Here is a 19,712-nt window from a genome sequence, read left to right on the forward strand (position 1 = left end):
AAAAATTGCACCTACTTTAATTCCTTGTTCCTCGCATGTAATTCTATTAATGGGCTCTTGTGGGGAGCCTAGCCCAGCTTCACTTTTAAATGTGTTGTGGGTAATGTTAAAACACAGCAGGGAACTTTGAGGGTGAAGTATGTTAAAAGATAAACTCAGGTGCATTAAAATTGTAGTTTTTTAGGCTGGGCACACTGGCTCGTGCCTGTAATCCCAGCACTTTGGGAGGCCGAGGCAGGTGGATCACACGAGGTCAGGAGTTCGAGACCAGCCTAACCAACATGCCGAAACCCTGTCTCTACTAAAAATACAAAATTTAGCTGGGTGTCATGGCACATGCCTGTAATCCCAGCTACTTGGCAGGCTGAGGCAGGAGAATTACTTGAATCCGGAGGCAGAGGTGCAGTCCAGCCTGCGCAACAAGAGCGAAACTCATCTTAAAAAAAAAAAAAAAAAAGTTGTAGCATTTTTTTGGAGCAGACTAATTCATGAATCAGCACCAAACCACAAGCAGTGTAAGCTCCACCTAGAAGGCGTGTAGGAAAGCGATTTTGTAAGATGTGTTTGCACAGGCAAGACAAAGGAAGCATTTGATTGGTCAGAGTGGAAAGTCCCGGAGATTAGTGGGTGGTTTCTGATTGGCACAATCTCTCATTAGAAGTCACTTGGCAGTTTCTGATTGGTTTAAGTTTCCTTCCACTGTGAGGTTTCCATGTGCTTATGTAAGACACAAGACACCATCTCAGCCTAATGGCCTTCTAATTAATTTGTTTTAATAAGGGCATACTGAATCCTTGGCCCTTGTCTCATAGATTGGAATAATCTGAGAAAATAGAAACTTCTATTCGAAAGTGTAGAATGATGAAAAGTGAAATAATGATAGCCAAGTACTTATTTTAAGCATGCTTTGTTGGCAGCTGTGCAATTTGGCCATCATTTCAAAAGTCTTTTACAGAAGGAAAGGCTAGGCGAAAGGAACAGACCCAAATCTAAGAAGTGCTATAGATTTCAATGGTCTCAAGTTGTTCAGGGAAAAAAGCAATACAGTCAATTATTAAAATTAACCACTCTCAGTTTTAAACATTTAAAAATGATTAAGTCCACCATGGCCTAAATTACTCCCATATAACCAAATTCTCTATTTCATTGTTCCCAAACTTGGGGTTACAACATTATAGGTTGTCCTGAAAGATGACGTCCAGTTGCTCTGAGAGTCAAATCATTTGCTGAATAAATGCCTATCTGTTACAAGTCAACCAAGGGATTATTATTCCCAGTTTGTTGGGAAGATATTTCAAGACATACTTTTTTAGTTCACTGTGTGAATTAAATAGGCATAGAACTTGCTTCCAAGATGACAAAACCCAAGAATCTTACTTTAAACGTTTGAAAGAATAGTCATTCCAAGTTTGCATTTTCATCCCCGGAATGCATACTGTATCATATTTTGAGTCTTTCCCCTTTGGAGGAGATCACATCGAGCAGATGAGTATGAACAGTTATTTTACCAGTTACTTGGGTTTATACTGTATGGGTAATTCTGCTGGTTTGAATAACTGGAGAAATCACTCAAGTGCTGCTTAGGAGTAGACGTTTGAGAAGCTCGGAGTTCTCAGTGCCCCTTACGTGGGTGCCACCCCACAGTCCTCGCGGAGAGTAAGAATGGACAGGGAAGCAGCCCCAATGATTTTGTTCTTTTTGATAATCCATTTTTCTTCTTGGGTGCTTATAGGGTACTTTCTTTTTCCCTAGATGGATAATCTGTTTGCTTGTTTATTAATTTCGCCAGATTCTCTCTGAGCCTTTTTAGGAAATTGAATTTAGCCCAGGAAACTGAATTTCTCCATGTCTCTCATTCCATCTGTTCTGAATGCTAGGTGCCAGGACTTAAGACACTTGTCAATATTGTATGTGAACAAACTTACAGGTGAAATATATGCTTGTTGTAGAAAACTTAGAAAATAATTCAAGGAAAGAAATAAAAGATGCCTATAATTTCATCTTAGAGATAAAGCTGACAGTATTGTGGTATTATCTTTTTCCCGTATCTTTCATTGTTTTTAATAAGTTTTTTTCTAAGCAGTGGAAATGCACACATACAAACACATACAACATCTTGTAACCTACTTTTGGCAGTTGGTATTTCTTTTGACTTAATAGAAACACTTAGTGAAAATGACTGACAGTGACAATTTCATATGCTCGAACCAGACATTCCTACGTCTCAATAGGTCCTCATGGTGTGGTGGCTGGAGCACCTGGGAAGGGGACATTGCCAGCCAGCCCTGCCACTGTGATATTGTCCGGCCACGTCACCATATTCCTGCAAGCTTCCATGTTCTGATCTGTAAAATAGGGATAATAGTCACAGGTTTGCAGTGTTAAAAAAAAAAAGGGCATTTAGTATAGGATTAGGAATTATTAGAAACACTTCTATAAGGAACTATAAGATGCACTTTTATATTATATCTAAGCTTGTAAACTCAACCAAAAGGCAACTGCAAATCATCCTGGCCATTGAAGCACCAAAGAAATTCTGGCTCATTAATGCTCTCAGTTCAGCTCCATCATCAAACATGTCTCCCTGGTGGCCTCACAGACACCAAGGTTTGCAGTTTCCATGGGTTATAAAAACAACTTGGATGAAAAGCAAGTCTCATTCTTTTTTTTTTTTAAATTGAGATGAGGTCTCCCAGTGTTGCCTGGGCCGGTCTCAAACTTCTGGGCTCAAACAATCCTCTTGCCTTGGCTTCTCAAAGTGGTGGCATTACCACTACACCAGGCCAAAGTCTTGTTCTTTACATGGAAAGAGATAAGATAAAATAGGAAAACTAACATGACGGAGAACGAAGTGTCAGATTTAATCTTACATTTACTGTGATGAATCAGCAAACAGAATCTCTGTGTAGCTTCCCAGACCTGACTGTTTTGTATTCATTAGCTTGTAATCAGAACAGAAAACAGATTTATAACCCATTACTTAACGTTCTTTTTAATCCAAGTGCTTCATAGTTTCTCTTTAATATGGTTTCCATCCTAAGGGATTGTCACCTTGTTCAATCCTTTATTTTCTCAAAGACAGAGGATAGTTGTTTCCCATTGTTCCTCTGTGGAATGGTGATTTTGTGTGCGAATGGGACGGTGTAGGAGAAAGGGCTGTGAGTGCCCACGCCTGTCCTAACTGGGGTAGTCTGGGCCGCACACTGATGTGCTGTGAGTTCCATGAGTAATTTATATCCAGGCAGGTGCGCCCACCTTCCTTGCTATCTGAAATTGGCCCCATGGCCCTAAGTAGGACCCTGTCATTTATGCTTGGAGTCCACTGCCCTCTCCGAAGTGCTGTTGTCCCTCTAGAGTCTAGACAAAGACTCGGGTGAAAGCCATGCCCAGACACCTTCTTCCCGACCCTACCCCATGCGAGTTCCAAATTGGCCACAGTCAAAGGAAAATCTTTGCCGACAACAATGGATTTCCAAGGAAGGAAACTGAGTAAAGCTAAAGAGAATGGCCCGAAACGAGAAAAGCCTTCCGGGAGGTGCTGAGAGGGGCAGAGCGCTTCCTCGGAGCGGAGTGCCTAGGTCCAAGTCAGCTCTCTAGAGAGAGGGAGGTGGGAGGAAGATCTCACCTTCTCCTAGCGGTTGGAGGCAGAGGCAGCGTTCCCCTCCCCTCCCCTGTCCACCGCTTTGTTGACTTCAGCGGTTTTATGACAGGCCTATAGGCATCCCTGGGTTACTGGTGTCCCCTTCCAGGGCAGGAATCAGAGAACACCAGGAAAGACTGGTGTCGATCTTTGTAAGGCTTGGTTTCCAGTCCTTGCAGCTCTGAGACATTCACATGAGACAAAAAAGAGGGACAAATCTTATCCTGAGGTTCTTAGTGAATGTCTTATCCAGGGCATGTGCTGGAGCAGAAGTCATTCAAAAATGCAGATACACTTCCAGAGCACAGCCAAACCTAGACTGCAGCAGCTCCAGCCGTGTGGCACCAGTGCCCTGAGCAAGAGCACTTTCTAAGGAAGTCAAGTTGATGTCTCCAAAATATAACACGTGTGCTAATTCAGACTAATTGTCAGCAGGCTTTTCTGGAAAGAGCCAGGTAGTACATATCTTAAGCTTTGTGGGCCAAGATACTGGGTAGGTATTTATGATGAGAGAAAACAAATTTTCACAAAAAGTTTCAGTGGTAAATTCAAAATATATTATCTTAGTGCATTTTTTTTTTATAATATATGTCTAATGAGAAGAATAGAATTCTTTTGGGTAGGGATAACATTTCAGTTACTAGGATTCAAAGTTAGTGTTTCCTATTATCAACATCTATTGTAAATGTTCCTCTTGTAGTGTTGATCTGTAATGAGACTGTACGTATTTTATCTCTGTAAATGGAAGCGTCGACATCAGTCCACATGTATATGATTTTCACTGAGCACGGTCATCTCTTGGATGGCACTCATGGAATCCCGTTAGATTCTTCTCTTGATCTTTGCCTTTCCTTATCGTATTACGTTGCAGATTCATATCTTCCTGTGGAAGATTAGATGGCAACTCTTCCACTGCACAGCTGAATGGATTTTGAAATATGGAAATCCAGGTTCACAAACACACTGTATTTAAACTTACAATTTATATTCTCTGCAAATGTATGTGAGCATGGAGATCTCACTTCTTTTAATTTTAATAGCATGGAAAGTACAGAACGCAGTTTGATATGACTTGTGATTGGAACAATGTCAGTTGTCATCAAAATGACTTTAACACAGTATGAGTTTTGCACGAGTGCTGTTTTGCCTTGCAGCTTTAGGTTGAATTTATTATCAAGTCTTCAGTAAAAGCTACTTTCCAAAGCCCTTCAGAAGTCAATAATGGTGGTGAGGGCAGTTCTTGTTCAGAAAAGTTTCAGTCTCAGCTCTGAGTTCAAAATAATGCGGTAAAACTTTATTAAGCCATCAAACTGGTGTATTTACGTGGGACAAATCAGCATAGTCGGCTTATTTGTGACAAAAAGTTAAGAGAACGGATGATGGTTGAGTCCATGAGAGGGACTGTCATTCATTGTTGACACTATGGGCTCAATCACACACAATAGATTTTCTGCAAAAGACCTGCTGATACAAAGAATAGCATGAAACACCTTACATTTTTACAAGCTTTGTAAGTTTGTAATTTGTTTGTTTTTTTGTCCCATACATTTTTATCACCATCAATTGTAACGGCTTAGCAGATTCCACCTTGGATTCTACTGAATTTGTGTTTTCTCAACATCTTTGAAAATATTCTCACCAGTAGTTGTTCTACACAGACTATCTAAAGAGCTTAATCCTTCATTCACTTCAGCCTTGATGTGAACTCCTCAAATAAACAACTGAGCTGTGTCAGTAACATCCATAGACTCACCCAGAGCCAACAAAGAATGCTCATCATCTGCCTTGCTTTTTTTTTTTTTTATAATTATTATTTTGAGACAGGATCTCACTCTGTCACCCAAGCTGGAGTGCGGTGGCATGATCCTCAGCTCACTGCAGCCTCCACCTCCCAGGCTCAGATGATCCTCCCACCTCAGCCTCCCAAGTAGCTGGGACTACAGGCATGTCCCACCACACGCAACTAATTTTCATATTTTTTGCAGAGAGGGGGTTTCGTCATGTTGCCCAGGCTAGTCACAAATTCCTGGACTCGAGCAATCTGCCTGCCTTGGCCTCCCAAAGGATTACAGGCATGAGCCACGGCACCGGGTCTTGCCTTGTTTAAATTGACTGTCAAGGTTGCTCCCAGTGTCCTTAACTCCTCTAGCAAGTGTTCTCCCCGAAAGGCTAATTGTGAGAAACAAGTGTGTATCTCTGGACACGCCTCTTTGGCTGCCGTGTTGATTAACTCACCATCGATGCGCAGCTTTCCTTCCTTCACTAACCCATGAACCGCCCAATAACCTACTTTGGTTGCAGCCTCCTTTTCCTTTGTTTTGTGAAGAAATTCTGCTGCCTCGACCTCCCTGTCTTAAATGTTCTAATTCCTCTAACCAGTGCTTTTCTGTGAGTTGGGAATAGGCTGGTGAGTGCAGAGTCTGGTAATATTATCCTCTATTATATTCTTTTGACACAGTTCTAGTGTCCTTGCCAGCTGACGTTTTTCAGGTCAGTATTCAACCCACAAGGTTCCCGGTGGGAACGTCCACCACATACGCAGAATGTTTCCTGGGCGTTGCTTCTCTCATGCATTTGTCCATTGTTTAAATGGGTGACATCCAATGCAGAAGTGTCTTAGACCATTTTCAATTCTGTGCATTTCAAGCTTGCTAATATTTTCTCTTCCTCTTTTTCACCTTGCCTTCCTGTTATCCATTATTGAATTTAGGATGGATTTTTTTCAGGTCCAGAGGCCCGACCTCTTATGAACTGAGTCCTGTCTATTTCAACAGACTTTTTTCTAAACCAAATCCAGGCCTTATATTCCCCACAAGTTTTATGTCTTGCTCTTTTTTTCTGTATTTCTTCAGACTTAGAATTCGAACACTTTCTCAGCTCTGTCCTGCAGTTTGCCTACGGGGTAATATCTTGAGGCCATAATTGTCAGGGAAGTTTTCTCTCAACTTTCTCATACCGGTGTCCTTTCTGCTCTATGCCACATTGAGAATCTCCTAAGCTGACTTCAGAAGTGGGCTGCCAGCTCTTGGTGCTTCTCAGCTTGGTACACTGAAGGGTACACTGAAGGGTAGAGTGAGTGCCACTCTGTCTTCTGCCATTAATTCTGTCCATCCGGGTCTAACACAAGGCCTCCTGTTCTGGTTGACAAATGGGCAGAGGCAAGAAGGATGTCTGATCACAAGTCAAGATTGCCTCCTATTTTTAAGGGAGCCTATGACAGTCCAAGAAGCACACACTTATCTCCATCAAAACCAAATTCTGCTTGTTCTACAGGAAATGTTGGTATGCAAGCACTTGCAGTGTGCCTGCATCCCAAATGCCAGCCCACGGTACCCATTGTCTGCCTGGATCTAAATCATGATTCCAAGACGCAGAGAGAAATTGCTGGGATTCCTTGTTCTTATTCGTTGCTTGGCTAAACACTACAGCTTCCAGAATACCTACCTCACTGACGACACAACGTCTGAATGCACACTTACTGGCCAACACGTACTTTGCTGTAAATCAGTATGAAGGGATCCTGGCCTGAATGAGATGAGAACCTTGGAGGCTGCTTTTGACTTATGTGAATGTCTTCCCCAGGAGTTGAGTAGGAGTGCTGGGGAGAGAGTGGCTTGAGGATGCACAGCCAGCATTACACTACTATTATCACGTGATTACTGTCGATGTTCATAACTGTAACTAATGACTAATTATGATTTTACCCTGGTGCAAATGGTCAGAATGGAAACAAATAACAAGCTTTAAACTTTTTCCTGCTCTATTAAGGTATAATTCACAAATAATAAAATTCACCGATTTTAAGTCTAATTTGAGCTGGGCACGGTGGCTCAGGCCTGTAATCCCAACATTTTGGGAGGTAGAGGCGGGTGGATCACCTGAGGTCGGGAGTTCGAGACCAGCCTGACCCACATGGAGAAACCCCGTCTCTACTAAAAATACAAAATTAGCCGGGTGTGGTAACGCATGCCTGTAATCCCAGCTACTCGGGAGGCTGAGGCAGGAGAATCGCTTCTACCCGGGAGGTGGAGGTTGCAGTGAGCCGAGATCACGCCACTGCACTCCAGCCTGGACGACAAGAGCGAAACTCCATCTCAAAAAAAAAAAAAAGTCTGTAGTTTGATGAATTTTGGTGATGGCATATAGTTGTATAATCATCACTGCAAATCAAGAGATAGAACAGTTGTATTCCTCTAAAAAACTCCCTTTGTGTCTTTGCAGCCAGTCTCCACCCTGACTCTATTTTCGCCTTGTCTGGATTTCATAAATCTAAATTCAGTTTCACAATCTATTTAAAACATTTTATTATTATTATTATTATACTTTAAGTTCTAGGGTATATGTGCAGAACATGCAGGTTTGTTACATAGGTATACATGTGCCATGGTGGCTTGCTGCACCCATCAACCCATGGTCTACATTAGATATTTCTCCTAATGCTATCCCTCCCCCGACCCCTCACCTCCCGACAGGCCCTGGTGTGTGATGTTCCCCTCCCTGTGTCCATGTGTTCTCACTCTTCAGCTCCCACTTATGAGTGAGAACATGTGGTATTTGGTTTTCTGTTCCTGTGTTACTTTACTGAGAATGATGGTTTCCAGCGTCATCCATGTCCCTGCAAAGGACATGAACTCATCCTTTTTTATGGCTGCATAGTATTCCATGGTGTATATGTGCCACATTTTCTTTGTCCAGACTATCATTGATGGGTATTTGGGTTGGTTCCAAGTCTTTGCTACTGTGAACAGTGCTGCAATAAACATACATGTGCATGTGTCCTTATAGTAGAATGTTTGATAATCCTTTGGGTATATACCCAGTAATGGGATGGCTGGGGCAAATGGTATTTCTAGTTCTAGATCCTTGAGGAATTACCACACTGTCTTCCACAATGGTTGAACTAATTTACACTCCCACCAACAATGTAAAAGCATTCGTATTTCTCCACATCCTCTCCAGCATCTGTTGTATCCTGACTTTTTAATGATCACCATTCTAACTGGCATGAGATGGTATCTCATTGTGGTTTTGATTTGCATTTCTCTAATGACCAGTGATGATGAGCATATTTTCATATGTTTGTTGGCTGCATAAATGTCTTCTTTTGAGAAGTGTCTGTTCATATCCATTGCCCACTTTTTGATGGGCTTGTTTGTTTTTTTCTTATAAATTTGTTTAAGTTCTTCGTAGATTCTGGATATTAGCCCTTTGTCAGATGGATACATTGTAAAAATTTTCTCCCATTCTATTGGTTGCCTGTTCACTCTGATGATAGTTTCTTTTTCTGTGCAGAAGCTCTTTAGTTAATTAGAGCCCATTCGTCAATTTTGGCTTTTGTTGCCATTGGTTTTAGTGTTTTAGTCATGAAGTATTTGCCCATGCCTATGTCCTGAATGGTATTACCTATGTTTTTTTCCAGGATTTTTATGGTTTTAGGTCTTACATTTAAGTCTTTAATCCATCTTGAGTTAATTTTTGTAGAAGGTGTAAGGAAGGGATCCAGTTTCAGCTTTCTACATATGGCTAGCCAATTTTCCCAACACCATTTATTAGATAGGGAATCCTTTCCCCATTGCTTGTTTTTGTCAGGTTTGTCAAAGATCAGATGGTTGTAGATGTGTGGTGTTATTTCTGAGGCCTCTGCTCTGTTCCATTGGTCTATATATCTGTTTTGGTACCAGTACCATGCTGTTTTGGTTTCTGTAGCCTTGTAGTATAGTTTAAAGTCAGGTAGCATGATGCCTCCAGGTTTGTTCCTTTTGCTTAGGATTGTCTTGTCTATGTGGGCTCTTTTTTGGTTCCATATGGAATTTAAAGTAGTTTTTTCTAATTCTGTGAAGAAAGTCAATGGTAGCTTGATGGGGATAGCATTGAATCTATAAATTACTTCAGGCGATATGGCCATTTTCACGATATTGATTCTTCCTGCTCATGAGCATGGAATGTTTATCCATTTGTTTGTGTCCTCTCTGATTTCCTTTAGCAGTGGTTTGTTGTTCTCCTTGAAGAGGTCTTTCACATCCCTTGTAAGTTGTATTCCTAAGTTTTTTATTCTCTTTGTAGCAATTGTGAATGGGAATTCACTCATGATTTGGCTATTTGTCTGTTATTGGTGTATAGGAATGCTTGTGATTTTTGCACATTGATTTTGTATCCTGAGACTGCTGAATTTGCTTATCAGCTTAAGAATATTTTGGGCTGAGACGATGGGGTTTTCTAAATGTACTATCATGTCATCTGCAAACAGAGACAATTTGACTTCCTCTTTTCCTAATTCAGTGCCCTTTATTTCTTTCCCTTGCCTGATTGCCCTGGCCAGAACTTCCAATACTATGTTGAATAGGAGTGGTGAGAGAGGGCATCCTTGTCTTCTGCCAGTTTTCAAAGGGAATGCTTCCAGTTTTTGTTCATTCAGTATTATATTGGCTGTGGGTTTGTCATAAATAGGTGTTATTATTTTGAGATACGTTCCATCAATACCTAGTTTATTGAGAGTTTTTAGCATGAAGAGCTGTTGAATTTTGTCGAAGGCCTTTTCTGCATCTATTGTGATAATCATGTGGTTTTTGTCATTGGTTCTCTTCATGTGATGGATTATGTTTATTGATTTGTGCATGTTGAACCAGACTTGCATCCCAGGGATGAAGCTGATTTTTTGTGGTGGATAAGCTTTTTGATGTGCTGCTGGATTCGGTTTGCCAGTATTTTGTTAAGGATTTTCCCGTCGATGTTCATCAGAGATATTGCCCTGAAATTTTCTTTGTGTGTTGTTTCTCTGCCAGGTTTTGCTATCAGAATGATGCTTGCCTCATAAAATGAGTTAGGGAGGATTCCCTCTTTTTCTATTGTTTGGAATAGTTTCAGAAGGAATGGTAACAGTTCCTCTTTGTACCTCTGGTAGAATTCGGCTGTGAATCCATCTGGTCCTGGACTTTTTTTTGGTTGGTAGGCTATTAATTATTGACTCAATTTCAGAATTTGTTATTGGTCTATTCAGGTATTTGACTTCTTTCTGGTTTAGTCTTAGGAGGGTGTATGTGTCCAGGAATTTATTTATTTCTTCTAGATTTTCTAGTTTATTTGCATAGAGGTGTTTATAGTATTCTCTGATGGTAGTTTGTATTTCTGTGGGACCAGTAGTGATATCCTCTTTATTGTTTTTTTATTGCATCTATTTGATTTTTCTCTCTTTTCTTCTTTATTAGTCTGGCTAGCAGTCTGTCTATTTTGTTGATCTTTTCAAAAAACCAGCTCCTGGACTCATTGATTTTTTTGAAGGGTTTTTTATGACTCTGTCTTCTTCAGTTCTGCTCTGATCTTAGTTATTTCTTGTCTTCTGCTAGCTTTTGAATTTGTTTGTTCTTGCTTCTCTAGTTCTTTTAATTGTGATGTTAGGGTGTCGATTTTAGATCTTTCCTCCTTTCTCTTGTGGGCATTTAGTGCTATAAATTTCCCTCTACACACTGCTTTAAATGTGTCCCAGAGATTCTGGTATGTTGTGTCTTTGTTCTCATTGGTTTTAAAGAACATCTTTATTTCTGCTTTCATTTTGTTATTTACCCAGTAGTCATTTAGGAGCAGATTGTTCAGTTTCCATGTAGTTGTGTGGTTTTGAGTGAGTTTCTTAATCTTGAGTTCTAATTTGATTGCGCTGTGATCTAAGAGATTGTTTGTTATGATTTCCGTTCTTTTGCATTTGCTGAGGAGTGTTTTACTTCCACCTATGTGGTCAATTTTAGAATAAGTGTGATGTGGTGCTGAGAAGAATGTATATTCTGTTGATTTGGGGTGGAGAGTTCTGTAGATGTCTACTAGGTCCACTTGATCCAGAGCTGAGTTCAAGTCCTGGACATCCTTGTTAATTTTCTGTCTCATTGATCTGTCTAATATTGACAGTGGGGTGTTAAAGTCTCCCACTATTATTGTGTGGGAGTCTAAGTCTCTTCGTAGGTCTTTAAGAACTTGCTTTATGAATCTGGGTGCTCCTGTATTGGGTGCGTATGTATTTAGGATAGTTAGCTTTGCTTGTTGCATTGATCCCTTTACCATTATGTAATGCCCTTCTTTGTCTCTTTTGACTTTTTTGGTTTAAAATCTGTTTTCTCAGAGACTAGGATTGCAACCCCTGCTTTTTGCTTTCCATTTGCTTGGTAAATATTCCTCCATCCCTTTGTTTTGAGCCTATGTGTGTCTTTGCACGTGAGATGGGTCTCCTGAATACAGCACACCGACGGATCTTGCCTCTTTATCCAATTTGCCAGTCTGTGTGTTTTAATTGGGGCATTTAGCCTGTTTACATTTAAGGTTAGTATTGTTATCTGTGAATTTGATCCTTTCATTATGATACTACCTGGTTATTTTGCCCGTTCATTTATGCAGTTTCTTCATAGTGTCGATGATCTTTACAATTTGGTATATTTTTGCAGTGGCTGGTACCGGTTGTTCCTTTCCATGTTTAGTGCTTCCTTCAGGACCTCTTGTAAGGCAGGCCTGATGGTGACAAAATCTCTCAGCATTTGTTTGTCTGTAAAGAATTTTATTTCTCCTCCACTTATGAAGCTTAGTTTGGCTGGATATGAAATTCCAGATATGAAAGAAAAGAAAATTCTTTTCTTTCAGAATGTTGAATATTGGCCCCCACTCTCTTCTGGCTTGTGGGGTTTCTGCCAAGAGATCTGCTGTTAGTCTGATGGGCTTCCCTTTGTGGGTAACCCGACCTTTCTCTCTGGCTGCCCTTAACATATTTTCCTTCATTTCAACTTTGGTGAATCTGACAATTATGCGTCTTGGGGTTGCTCTTCTGTAGGAATTTCTTTGTGGTGTTCTCTGTATTTCCTGAATTTGAATCTTGGCCTGCCTTGCTAGGTTGGGGAAGTTCTCCTGGATAATATCCTGCAGAGTGTTTTTCACCTTGGTTCCATTCTCCCCGTCACTTTCAGGTACACCAATCAAACATAGATTTGGTCTTTTCACATAGTCCCATATTTCTTGGAAGCTTTGTTTGTTTCTTTTCACTCTTTTTTCTCTAATCTTGTCTTCTCGCTTTATTTCATTGAGTTGCTCTTCAATTACTGATATCCTTTTTCCACTTGATCAATTTGGCTATTGATATTTGTGTATGCTTCACGAAGTTCTTGTGCTGTGTTTTTCAGCTGCTTCAGGTCATTTATGTTCTTCTTTAAGCAGGTTATTGTAGTTAGCAATTCATCTAACCGTTTTTCCAGGTTCTTAGCTTCCTTGCATTGGGTTAGAACATGCTCCTTTAGCTCAGAGGAGTTTGTTATTACCCACCTTCTGAAGCCTACTTTTGTCAATTCATCAAACTAATTCTCTGTCCAGTTTTGTTCTCTTGCTGGCAAGGAGTTGTGATCCTTTGGAAGAGAAGAGGTGTTCTGGTTTTTTGAATTTTCAGCCTTTTTGCACTGGTTTCTCCCCATCTTTGTGGATTTATCTACCTTTGGTCTTTGATGTTGGTGATATTGATACTATTTTTTTCTGTTTGTTAGTTTTCCTTCTAACAGTCAGGCCCCTCTGCTGCAGGTCTGCTGGAGTTTGCTGGAGGTCCACTCCAGACCCTGTTTGCCTGGGTATCACCAGTGGAGGCTGCAGAACAACAAAGATTGCTGCCTGTTCCTACCTCTGGAAGCTTCATCCCAGAGGGGCACCCGCCAGATGCCAGCCAGAGCTCTCCTGTATGAGGTGTCTGGCCCCTACGGGGAGGAGTCTTCCAGTGTGGATACACAGGGGGTCAGGGACCCACTTGAGGAGGCTGTCCCTTCTCAGAGTTCGAACGCTGTGCTGGGAGAACCGCTGCTCTCTTCAGAGTTGTCAGGCAGGGACGTTTAAGTCTGCTGAAGCTGCACCCACAGCTGCCTCCTCCCCCAGGTGCTCTGTTCCAGGGAGCTGTGGTTGGCTCCACCCAGTTTGAACTTCCTGGGGCTTCGTTTACACTGTGAGGGTAAAACCATCTACTCAAGCCTCAGCAACGGTGGATGCCCTTCCCCCCACCAAGCTCTAGCATCCCAGGTAGACCTCAAACTGCTGTGGAGCAGCGAGAATTTCATGCCAGTGGATCTTAGCTTGCTGGGCTCCATCAGGGTGGGACCTGCTGAGCCAGGCACTGGAGAGAATCTGGTCTGCTGGTTGTGAAGACTGTGGGAAAAGCGCAGTATCTGGGCCAGAATGCACCATTCCTCCTGGTACAGTCTCTCACAGCTTCCCTTGGCTAGGAAAAGCAAATCCCTCGACCCCTTGCACTTCCCGGGTGAGGCGATGCCCCACCCTGCTTCAGCTCGCCCTCCCTGGGCTGCACCACTGTCCAACCAGTCCCAGTGAGATAAGCCAGGTACTTCAGTTGGAAATGCAGGAATCACACACCTTCTGTGTCAGTCTCACTGGGAACTGCAGACTGGAGCTGTTCCTATTCAGCCATCTTGCCTGCCCACCCTTCACAATCTATTAATATACAGAGAGCAGTAATATTGCCCAAAAAGGGAAAGTTAATCTTTGTAGTTAATCCTCTCCCCTGAGTCTCATTTTGCCTTTTCTAGAATTTCCTAAGTCTAAACTGGATTTATTTCATTGGTAACAGTGCTATTCATGTTGTCTTCCTTCTTGGGTCAGTTTTGGTCATCTGTGTCTTTCAGGGACTTTGTCTATTTCATCAAGTTGTCAAATTTATTGGTATAAGGTTGTTCATAATAGTTCCTTATTATCTGGGTGAATCATGTGAGCCCAGGAGTTCAAGACCAGAACTAGAGACCAGACACAGAGAGACCCTGTCTCTACAAAAAAAAGTTTTTAAATTAACCAGGTGTGGTTGTATGTGCCTGAGGTCCCAGCTACTCAGGAAGCTGAGGCAGGAGGATCACTTGAGCCTAGGATGTTGAGGCTGCAGTGAGCCATGATTGCCCCACTGCACTCTAGCCGGGGTGACAGAAAAAGACCCTGTCTTGAAGGAAAAAAAAAAAAAGAGTTCCTTATTATCCTTTTAAGGTCTGTAGCATATGTAGTGATGTCCCCTCTTTCAGTGTGTTATACACTGATATTAAAAAGAAAATTCAAACAGAGAATAACATTTTGCATTCTCTTTATAATTTTCTAATTTCTTGTCCTTTTATTTTCACTCGTTAAACCTTTACTAAAGTGCATCTAAGCCAGTGTGGTACAACAGAACATGATATTTTAATTGCCCCAATTTACGTTTAATCTCAGCCACTCACTAGCCCGTGGCCATGAGCAGCTTACTTAACCACTCTGAGTCTTAATTTTATGCTCTATCAAATGTGGATAAGAGTGCCTCTGCCGGGTTAGCTGAGGTGGGGGGGCAAGGAGTCACAGGGGGAATGGGGGGCGGGGCTAGCAGGTGAAAGTGCTCAGTGAATGGAAGCCATTGCAGTGGTGATGGATGATGTGATGATGTGTTCCAAATCTTATTGCTCAGACTAGGACTAGTTAATGGTTTTAGGATAGTGGAAATTTTGAAAGCCTCTTGAAGCCCCTAGTTTACCTAAATTCAATGTATTCTGTTTTATATTGTATGTAAGTAGAATCTGGAGTTTGTACACTGTGGTGAACATAATTGAAACGTGGTAATGCTTTATTTAAAAGTCTGCTTTTTGGCTGGATACAGTGGCTCACACCTATAATCCCAGCATTTTGAGAGGACAAGGCAGGGAGATCACTTGAGGCAGGCATTTGAGACCAGCCTGAGCAACAGAGTGAGACCTGGTCTCTACAAAATAATAATAATAATAATAATAATAATAATAATAATAATAATAGTGTGGTGGCACATGCTTGTAGTCGCAGCTACTCGAGAGGCTGGGACAGGAAGATTGCTTAAACCCTGGAGCTCAAGGGTGCAGTGAGCCATGATCATGCCACTGCACTGCAGCCTGGGCAACACAGCAAGAACCTGTCTCAAAAAATAAAATTAAAGTCAAAATCCACTTTTAGCTTAGATATAATAAATCAGTATGAATGTTACTGAGGATGACGTTTGTACAAGAAAGTAAGATTTAAAACCCAAATCATTTAAGACAGGATTACAGAAATGATTATCTTTAATTTTTTAAAAATTTGTGCCTGTTTCTTGTTTCCTAAGGTGCTTAATTTACCCATTTCTGATGCGAGGAGGAAAGCCTATGCCACTGTTGGCGTGTACAATGGCGATTATGTTCTGTACCTTTAACGGCTATTTGCAAAGCAGATACTTGAGCCATTGGGCAGTGTATGCTGATGACTGGGTAACAGATCCCCGTTTTCTAATAGGTGAGTGTCCACAGCAGTGAACTCCGCCTTGTTCACATCACTGCTTTTATGTTGATGTCCCAGTGGTTTCTAATGAGAAGTCCAAGCTTCCTGTGAGAACAAAGACTCACAGCAGAGAGAGCAGCAGGACCCCGGAGTCCCCATGGGACAGCCCAGCTGTCTCAGCACAGCTCGGGGCAGGGAGGTGATGCAGGTGATGGGAACCTTCCCCCGCATGGGCAGGCGCTGAAGCACAGGTGCCTGGTCAGGCCAAGAACCCAAAAATAGCAGCGCACTGTAGCAGAATGAGCAGGGACTAAAGATTGAGACACTTTGGCCACTCATTGACCACTTAATCTAAGACAGGACCCAAACCTCCTGCGGTTCCTTCTGTGACATGAGAAAAACCCAGTCTGGGTTATCTTCCTACAGTGCAGCTTTTGTGATTCTATGAACTTGAATCAACTTTTAGGTTTATGAAGTTGATGAATTTTTTTGTTTGTATCAGTTAATGTGAATTAATGTACATTTTCAACCTCTAATTATAACTTTATAAGTTCTGAGCAAAAATGAAAATAAAACAGCCATCAACAATATTTTCAAGAGCATTAAAAATTCATCATCTGGCTGGATGCAGTGGCTCCCACTGTAATCCTAGCACTTTGGGAGGCTGAGGTGGGCAGAATCACTTGAATCCAGGAGTTCAAGACCAGCCTGGGCAACGTCGCAAAACTGCATCTCTACACAAAATACAAAAATGTAGCCGGGCATGGTGACACACACCTGTGGTCCCAGCTTACTCAGAGGCACTGAGGTGGGAGGATCACCTGAGGCCAGGAGGTCAAGGCTGCAGTGAGCCATGATTGTGCCACTGCGTTCCAGCCTGGGTGACAGAGTGAGACTGTGTCTCAAAAAAAAAAAAAAAAAAAAACAACTCAGGAGTCTTGTATATAAGAAAGATTCTTCTATGTATTTGTTTAGTCTATCCTAGCATTTAGATATTAAACCATGCTGAGGTGTAGCTTACTCACAACGGCAGCATGCTAAAAGTTATAGTCTGTCAGATTTGGAAACTACCCTGCAGTACTTCCCCTTAAGCTACATAAAATAACCTGACATTGCATTTTTCTGCTTCTCCATGAGTATTAATTTATAATCATAGAAATAAACTAACACTTGGATAGCACTTTGTTGCTGAGAGGTCCCTTTCACATTTCTCAGTCATGTTTTTTGTCAGTGAATTCGAATTTTATTCCAAGGTTTCACCATACCTGAGGATCGTTACAGTGAGACACCTGTCCCTCCTCTACAAAAGGAGGGTTGGCTGAGAAGGCGTTTCAGGATCCTTTTCTAGCCCCAGAAATCTGTGCCTCCATGAAATGCTAGGCTAAATTGTTTGGTACTAAACTGTTGTACAGTACCCCCAAATATCTTCTTGGTTTACCTGCTTTTTGACTACTTTATTTTCTTCTGCCCTACCTGTCAAGAGGAAGAACAGACTTTTGAGTTCCTATGCAAATCACACGATTTATGCCTCCCTATGTTCTCTGAGGCAGAAAGGATGCCCATAAGATGTGAAAGGTCAGAAGAGTTACACAGCTGGCCCAAGATATCTAGACGCAGTGAATGGCAGAGTGGTGATTTCTGCCGCCTCGCCAAGCTGAGTGTCCACAAGTGGCAACAAGAAATAAGAGGAAAGGGAATTTCTTTTTAACTGAAGATATAGATTTTAAATGTTTACTAGAGAGTCTCGTGGAACTCACTTCTATGATGAACAACAACAAAAGAACCCTCCTATTTAAAGTAGCTCCGCGGATGGTTCGCATCATGTAGAGGTGACTGTGAAGCTGGTCAGAGATTCCAAACACCAAGAAATACAGACCTCTTGACTTCTCTACAATTAAACAGAAGGATTTGAAAAGGAAAAAATATGCCAATTGGAAGACAATCTAGGTTACGTTTTGTGTGTTATATTTATTGCCTAGAGTTGTTTTTATGAGGGAACAGACATGAAATTACATAAATAAGTAATTATGCCTACTGTAGTTACTATGAAGTCATAACCAAATAATAATAAATTTCTTTTTCTTTTTCTTTCTTTTTTTTTTTTTTTTTGAGATGGAGGCTCACTCTATCGCCCAGGCTGGAGTGCAGTGGTGCAATCTCGGCTCACTGCAACCTCTGCCTCTTGGATTCAAGAAATTCTCCTGCCTCAGCCTCCTGATTAGCTGGGACTATAGGTGCATGTCACTATGCCCAGCTAATTTTTGTATTTTTTTAGTAAAGACAGGGTTTTATCATGTTGGCGAGACTGGTCTTGGACTCCTGACCTCAGGTGATTCACCTGCCTCGGCCTCCCAAAGTGGTGGGATTACAGGTGTCAGCCACCATGCAAAGAATTTCTAATAAAAGGTTTTCCAAAACAGCAAAAGTGGTTAATCTAAAATATTTTATAGAAGGATTTTAAGAATTTTTTTTTTTTTTTGAGGCAGCCTGTCATCCAGGCTGGAGTGCAGTGGCACAGTCTTGGCTCATGGCAACCTGTGCCTCCCAGGCTCAAGCAATTCTTGTGCATCAGCCTTGGAGTAGCTGGGATTACAGGTGTGCACCATCGCACCTGGCTGATTTATGTATTTTCAGTAGAGATGGGGTTTCACCATGTTGGCCAGGCTGGTCTTGAACTCCTGGCCTGAAGTGATCTACCCATCTTGGCCTCCCAAAGTGCTGGGATTATAGGTGTGAGCCACTGTGCCTAGCTAGATTTTAAGATTCTTATAAATGGAATTAAATATTTAGCTTAGATGAACACAAGTACTAGTTTTCTTCCAATCTAAGCAATAAAGGGAGCTTGTCTCCTAGAAGAAACATAAAGTAGCCATGTTATTTAGACAACATGATTTCTTTCTAGAACCTCGTATTGGAAGCCCAATTACCTAGGAGTGAAATACTAAAATCCCCAAAAGGTAGCAAATCAACTATAAATGTATGGATCCAATAAATGACTTACAAAACCTATTATAAAACGTGGTATGAACTGCTTAGAAAAAAAAAAGCTGATTACAGTGGCAAAATCAGAAGGAAGAAATCTTGAAACCCTTGCCATAGACCAGAAGGTTTTCCATGTCCTAGTTCTGTGAAAAAGTGTTCAATGTCACTGATGTGATGACTCAAATAATAATGATACCCCACGTGTACATTGATTTAATATTGAACTAAATGCCAGCATTAAGCAGCATCTGTCTTTCACATTTTAAAAAAGTATATCAGAACCATCAAGTTAACCCCTTTTTATCAATATTTCTTTTATAAAGCACTGTTTTGGCCTTGAGCGTTTTCTTGATGGAATTAATTGATGTAATACTAAGAACTCTCCTTTAAGTGATGAAAAATCCCTGCAGATTTGTCAGAATAGGAGAGAACACTGGGGATACCGTGGGATTCTGGGGAGAGCCGTGCAGCCAGCCATGGTAGACTGTTGTAGGAACCGAGGAAGAAGGACTGACCGAGGAATGCTGATTGATGAGCCTGTAGGAATTCTGCGGTAGGGGAAACGTGGATGTGCATTAATTTGTTCAAATGAGGTTGTAAATAAGAGAAGACCAGAGATCGGCTCCTAGGAACTGCCACCCCTCAAGGGGCAGTGTACAGCCAGTGGTGACAGAGCAGCACAGGAGCATCACCCCTCCTGATCCATGTGGTGGAGATGGTAGCATTGCCTCATGCAGATTTTGTGAGAAATAAATGGGATGAGTCTGTTTGGTGGGCTGACTCCCTGATGCTCCCTGGAAAGGAACCTTGTGCCCAAGTCAGATTTCTATCC

At 41.5% G+C, this 19,712-nt stretch overlaps 1 protein-coding gene across 2 annotated transcripts in view; it reads left to right on the plus strand.

The window, feature by feature from the left end:
- Window positions 1–19,712, plus strand: part of SRD5A1 (steroid 5 alpha-reductase 1) — a 37,585-nt gene that overhangs the window by 4,182 nt on the left and 13,691 nt on the right. For both annotated transcript variants that reach the window (XM_001083405.5, XM_078004388.1), the window contains exon 2: window positions 15,747–15,913. In XM_001083405.5, coding sequence (XP_001083405.1) covers window positions 15,747–15,913 — 167 coding nt within the window. The remainder of the gene's footprint in view (window positions 1–15,746; window positions 15,914–19,712) is intronic.

This window comes from Macaca mulatta, chromosome 6 (genome assembly GCF_049350105.2).
Source record: "Macaca mulatta isolate MMU2019108-1 chromosome 6, T2T-MMU8v2.0, whole genome shotgun sequence".
Classification (NCBI taxonomy): domain Eukaryota; kingdom Metazoa; phylum Chordata; class Mammalia; order Primates; family Cercopithecidae; genus Macaca; species Macaca mulatta.